General features: G+C 33.9%; 1 protein-coding gene across 1 annotated transcript; it reads left to right on the forward strand.

Moving 5' to 3' along the window:
* The first annotated feature begins 1,613 nt into the window (after nucleotides 1-1,613).
* On the forward strand, nucleotides 1,614-4,415 carry LOC126692794 (uncharacterized). The gene is made up of 4 exons (XM_050388562.1): nucleotides 1,614-2,174; nucleotides 2,623-2,726; nucleotides 3,368-3,486; nucleotides 3,966-4,415. Exons 1-4 carry the CDS (start codon nucleotides 1,904-1,906, stop codon nucleotides 4,054-4,056), a joined length of 585 nt encoding a protein of 194 aa, XP_050244519.1. The 5' UTR covers nucleotides 1,614-1,903; the 3' UTR covers nucleotides 4,057-4,415.
* Nucleotides 4,416-5,983: the final 1,568 nt, after the last annotated feature.

A 5,983-nucleotide genomic window follows, 5' to 3' on the forward strand; every position in this document is an offset into this window, starting at 1 on the left:
GGCATAAAATATAGTAGATTCATTGGATCTTCACCGATAGCCTTTGGGTCGTGCATCAAGCCCATTGTCGAGTTTCAGTTTAGACCCTCCAACCCAACATAAATCTCATTTATCGGAAAGGAAACTTTTTTGCCCTCGACAATCACTAAATCAGAAACCTTAAATCAGTAAATCAGTACATCAGAAATCACTAAAGCTAAAGCAAACCTAAAAGCAGAGCAATGCCTCTCGGCCCTCCCCTTAGAAGTTAGATCGGTCCAGTCGCAGTCCAAATTCCAAAGCACATCGTCGCCCCTCATTGGAGATCGGTCCAGTTGCAGTCCAGAGCACATCGTCGCTCATCGGAGATCACTCGCACATCGTCGGAAATCGGTCTAGTCCAGAGCACATCGTCGCTGGGTCGCTCGTCGTCGTCGCTCACCCCTCATCACAGATTGCTCCTATGCTCGATGCTCCCTCCCTTAAGGTATTTCTCTCTCTTTTTCTCTTTGACTCTCTCTCAATCTCTCACTGAAATGAAAAGTCAAAACTATGAAAATATGAAATGAAATTAATGAATGAGAGTCTTACTCTCTTTATTCTTTAAGAGTCTAACTCTCTCTCTTTTGAACTGTGAGTCTGTGACTGGCTCATTAGCTGGCCAAATCTTTAGCTTTATTCTTTTTTTTTTTTTTTTTTTTGCCTGTTTTTTGACCTTTTGAATTTGGCTTTATCTTATCGTTGGTGTGTGTTGGTGAGATATTAATTGTCTATTAGTGTAATGTGTATTGTGATTTGTGATTGTGAAATTTTCTGATTGGCAGCTGGCTCTTGTGATTGGGGGTATCAGGCATGAGGCTTGTAATAAATCACTCTTTTTTAGACTTATACTTAAGCTATAGAGCCTATATATTTTTGTGTTGCACAATTTATTGACTTTTTTTTTTTTTTTTGTTAAGTAATAGTGTGATATTCCAAGTATCAAACAACCATAGTAATTAGTTGAACTAATTAATTTTGTTTGTTTGGGATATTAATTAACCAATAATTATTTAAGGAAATCAACTAACAAACAATAAACAATAATTAATAATTTAATTAACCAATACATTATAAAAAACAAACAAATTAAATTATGTTAGGCTAAACAACAATTAATAATTTTATAATTAATCAAACAATAATATAACAAATTATAGTTTATAAAAGACAAATAAATTAATGAAACAACTAAACAACAATATATTTGGGAAAAATTCCTAGAGCTGCCACTGGGAAAAATTATGCTTCTTAAAGAACACCCTGGAAAAAATTCATGAAGTCGCTACTTAGAAGAGTTACTTAATCTGATCTTGAGAAGAAGCAACAGGATAGCTCCAACGGTCAAGAACAGAGCTTAAAACGGTGGCGTTTTATTAAATGAGAAACGGCACCGTTTTTATATTGACACACGCGTGTTTTAGTACAATACTCCAAGCGATGTCGTTTTCAGAAGCTCTTCCTTCTCCTATTCTGGCCTTACCCTGTTTCACTCAAAGCTTCCAGAGTCCAGATATTTTTGGTTGTAGATATTTGTTACAATGTACAGCTGTATTTTCTGTTAGGAATTTGTTAGTTTTTTAGATAGAATCTTCTAGAGTAGTTACCATCTGTAATGTAATAAATAGTAAACACAGGTTACCTACTATTATTGAGCAAAGCTTCATAGAAGATTTTTTGATTCTTCGTTTCCATTCTCTCTGTTTCATTGTTGATCCACCATTGATAAACCTTCAAGCTCGCTTTCTTTCATAGCTAACTCTCACTGCCAAGTTTCATCTTAAGCCTTACACGCGGACTCCATATATATATATATCAAAGAACACAAATATATATAGCTAGCTAGGCCGACTCAAGGTTGATCAAACTCAAAAGAGCTATAGCTATGGAGGAGACTACAAGTGCAGGGACAGTGGTGCAAGAGCAGCAGGCAATATTGATAAACAAAAATGAGAAGATCAAGAAGCTGAAAGTAATGGTGGCAATCGATGATAGTGATGGAAGCTTCTATGCACTGAAGTGGGCAGTTGATCACTTGTTTGTGGCCATTGGTGTAGCACCAGAAACGAGCGTAGAGGAGGTGGGGATGGTGGTTCTGGTTCATGTTAAGCAGCCCTTTCAGCACTTCACAGTCCCAGCTGGTCCAGGGGGAGCAAGTAATTCCCAACTCATATTATATACTCTTTCTTTGCTTAATTTCAGAGAATTTCTTTGTTAAAAATCATATTGATATTGGGTTTATGTTTATTATATGTATTTTTTGATTCACTTACCATCAAATTATAAAAAATACATATATTGTTCTTGAAAGGATGTTTATTATTCTTAGAAAATTTAATTTATTTGATAAGATTCCATATAAATGGATTAGGTTGCCATAATGCAATTGATGCTTTGATTTTTTTGGTTTTTTATCTTATATCCTAAAATCGTTTCAAGCCTTTTCTTTTAATTTAATTGGGCCAACTTGTTGGTTCAGAAATGGATCTTAAATTGATCTCAAGCTGGTTGTATGCAAGATGGAAATGTGATCCAACATTAGTATATAATCCTTTGTCACATTTACAGCTTAATGTATAATTTATGGATTGCTTAATTGTACAGTCTTTTATCCACCAACTTCGGTAGTGGAATCAGTGAGGAAAGCCCAGGAAGAAAGTTCTGCAATCCTACTTTCTCGTGCATTACAGTTATGCAAAGACAAGATGGTAAGCCTATGACGACTTCCCATGTATACAGTATGTACTCTCTGTCACTTATAAAGTATCCCTTTGTTATTTGTTTTTACACGAAATTTTTTTATTTTTTAGAAGTTTGATCTATTATTATATCTTGATAAATTATGTTTGTCCCAAAAAGCTATCCTAGGGTACTAGGATAGAGCGGAGACATCATTATAAACTACTTTGTCCCAAAAGCATAAATTGTTCGGATATAGTGTCATTTAATCATATTCTAGCAGATTTAACAGGTTGACAGAAGCATTTAAATGCCAAATATGTTTGGTTTACTGTGATGTGTCATTAATGTGATGCACATTATCATGACATTAAAGTTTTTAGTTTATTTTATTTTTCCTAATATTATCATAATTTAAAATTACAAAATATATCACATCATCTTAATCTAATCACCTTTCTAAACAATATAATGTAACTAATGTTGTATTCTTGTATTGAGATTACATTAATGTAACGGTGAACTAAACGCCCCATTAGTGAGATTTGATTATGCTGCAATTGATTGCAATGGAAGAGATATGAATCTTAATTCCTATGTTGTATAGGGCTTAGTGAATTGTCCTTTTGATTAGATTGGTGGTGTTTTATTGTATATTGAACATGTGCAGGTCAAAGCTGAGACCCTAGTTCTTGATGGAGATCCGAAGGACATGATTTGTCATGCAGCGGAGCAAATGCATGCTGATCTCTTGGTAGTGGGCAGCCGTGGCCTTGGCATGATCAAAAGGTGACAGTTTAGACTTTCATAAGCCTTGTTGATCTCCATTTTATTTTATTCTTTTGAAGAAATGCAATAACTTCTAGGTATTCATGATTTAGCATATTCTCTAAACTGATATTGCTACATAATAAAATAAAATTAGCCCACAGACAAGCACTTTGGAACAGAAAATTTTGAATCGTATGTTTGTTATTCATGATAATATGTTTTTCCCCCAATAATGGTTTTTCCTCTTACATCCTATCCTGCATACTTTCTTCTTGCCTTGTTATTATTTACTTAATTTATTCTCAATATATAATATAAATGTACATAATATAACATTGAGTCGAGCAATGTGTAAATCTCCTTTCAACGCAACATTTTCACAACTATATTATGTTGTTTATCCATTTGCCAATTTTTTTATGCCCTCTTGCCAATTTTGATTGCCAGTATAAATTGTATAATACGTATCTTATTGTTAAATTATTTGCTGGTTGCAGGGCATTCCTAGGCAGTGTAAGTGATTACTGTGCACATCATGCAAAATGTCCCGTCCTAATTGTGAGGCCACCAAAGGAGTCTAGCACATAGTCATGCCATGGCCTCTAGAGTCTAGAGTGATATTTTTAGCTCTCTGTCTCCTTGTGCTAAAAGACGTTTCATGTATCTTCTTGTAAGTTGTAATAAGGATCGTTCGTTCAGATCTTCTGTTGTGCCATCCAATTTCTTGGCTTTGTAAATTTTGTAGAGGAGAATATTGCTTAGTGGTAACTAAGCCAAAATAAGAAATTTGTAAACTGGTAACATGACATACTGCAATGATGCTCTTACTTGTGAACCACCAGCCAAAAAAAATTGGACGTTTCGCCATTTTGATGAAAGCAAAAGGTCTTCAATCTGCTGTGATCGTTTGTGGTGGGCTTTATAAGAAAATTGTATTATTTCTTCTCTTTATGGTTGCTAAACCTCTTTTCTATGTCTTGTGGAAAATATTTTAGTGAATAATCCTTGGAATAATCAACAAGAACAAAAAATAGAGATAATTTTAAAAATAATCTCACAATGCTTTAGTATTACAAGAAAGCTTGAAGATTGATCTGTACCACTCAAAATAGAATTTGATATGAATTGAATTTCAGGCTGAACAGTCATCCAAGATTAGACCCTATCATAATGGATGCATTTTCACATGTAGAGGTTCAAAAACAACATTTTATTAATGTCTTTCCTTTAATTGATCAAGCAAGAATACTATTTGAGCAAGAGAAAATGCGTGGGAGAGCAAGAACACTTTTAGGAAGAGAAAAAGTATACCATGTTCTGATGAAGAAAACGATAATTTATCTAATAAGAAAGTGTTGTGGTGGCATGTTAAATAAGCCACTGAGTTATGGTTAGATAATAATAAATAATAGGTGGCTATCTCCAATTGGCGGTTATCTCCAATAGGCTAAAACTAACGGTTAAAAACAATTATAGAAGCCTCAAAAAAGTTAGTTATGATGGTGTGTTAAATAAGCCATTGACTTGGTTAGATAATAATAAATAATAGGTAACTAATCTCTAATAGGTTGAAATCAACTGTCACAAATAATTATAAAAGTCCAAAAAGAGTCTAGAAAAGAGATAAAAAAGACAAGATGAAATAGCGTGTGATATAAATAAGGTTCATATTCACATTAGATTATATATCTTAAAATATCAAAGGAGATTAGACCGCATATCTTAAGATATCAAAAGAGATTGAAAATTCACGATAATTTATAAATATAAAACAATTAATGTGGGACTCACAACAAAAACATAGTGTTTGGAACACATTTACACCACCATGTCCGTGCCATCAACTTGGGAATTTGTGTTCATGCCTAATTTGTTCATGCCTAATTTATGTCACCACTCGCAATTGACATTTGCCAATTTATATGATATCTCCCTTTAGTTTGGCAAAATAACGCAAAAGGAAGAGAAAGGAAAGTGGTAAAATAACGCAAAGGGCAGCAAAAGGAAAGGTAGGAAAGGAGAGGAGAGAAGAAAAGATTTTTTTTCTATAAAAAAGAAAGAGCAAGAAAAATAACATACTTGCGCCTTTCACCTTGAACTTCTAGTTCTTCTAGGATCATACACTTGAACACACACTTTATCATAACTTATTTCGATTTCAATTGGTGATTGGATTACATTATTTAATATGGATCCACCACTTAAAGCACTCTAATCACAAGTTGATATCTAAGCAAGTTTTGGCAAACATGTGTCCAAGCGTGTGCCCTACATTTTTGGCAAACATGTGTCCAAACATGTGTCCAAACATGTGTACAAGTTGATATCTAGAGTGATGGACGACTAAGTCCAAATTCTTCAGGGGTTTCTTTGAATTTCAAGTTTCACATTTTTATTAGGGTCCAATTGGTATATGCTACATAGGAGAGTTGAGCCAATATTGTCTATTTTATAAATGTCTAAATATCAACACGGGGGATCTCTTTTAGCCATTACTTGGATTAAAGAAATAAAG

This window comes from Quercus robur, chromosome 7 (genome assembly GCF_932294415.1).
Source record: "Quercus robur chromosome 7, dhQueRobu3.1, whole genome shotgun sequence".
Classification (NCBI taxonomy): Eukaryota; Viridiplantae; Streptophyta; class Magnoliopsida; order Fagales; family Fagaceae; genus Quercus; species Quercus robur.

Coding starts and splice junctions, on each gene's coding strand:
- LOC126692794 (XM_050388562.1), top strand. CDS start 1,904: ATGGAGGAGACTACAAGTGCAGGGACAGTGGTGCAAGAGCAGCAGGCA. Junction 2,175..2,622: donor AGCTGGTCCAGGGGGAGCAA/GTAATTCCCAAC, acceptor TTAATTGTACAG/TCTTTTATCCACCAACTTCG. Junction 2,727..3,367: donor AGTTATGCAAAGACAAGATG/GTAAGCCTATGA, acceptor GAACATGTGCAG/GTCAAAGCTGAGACCCTAGT.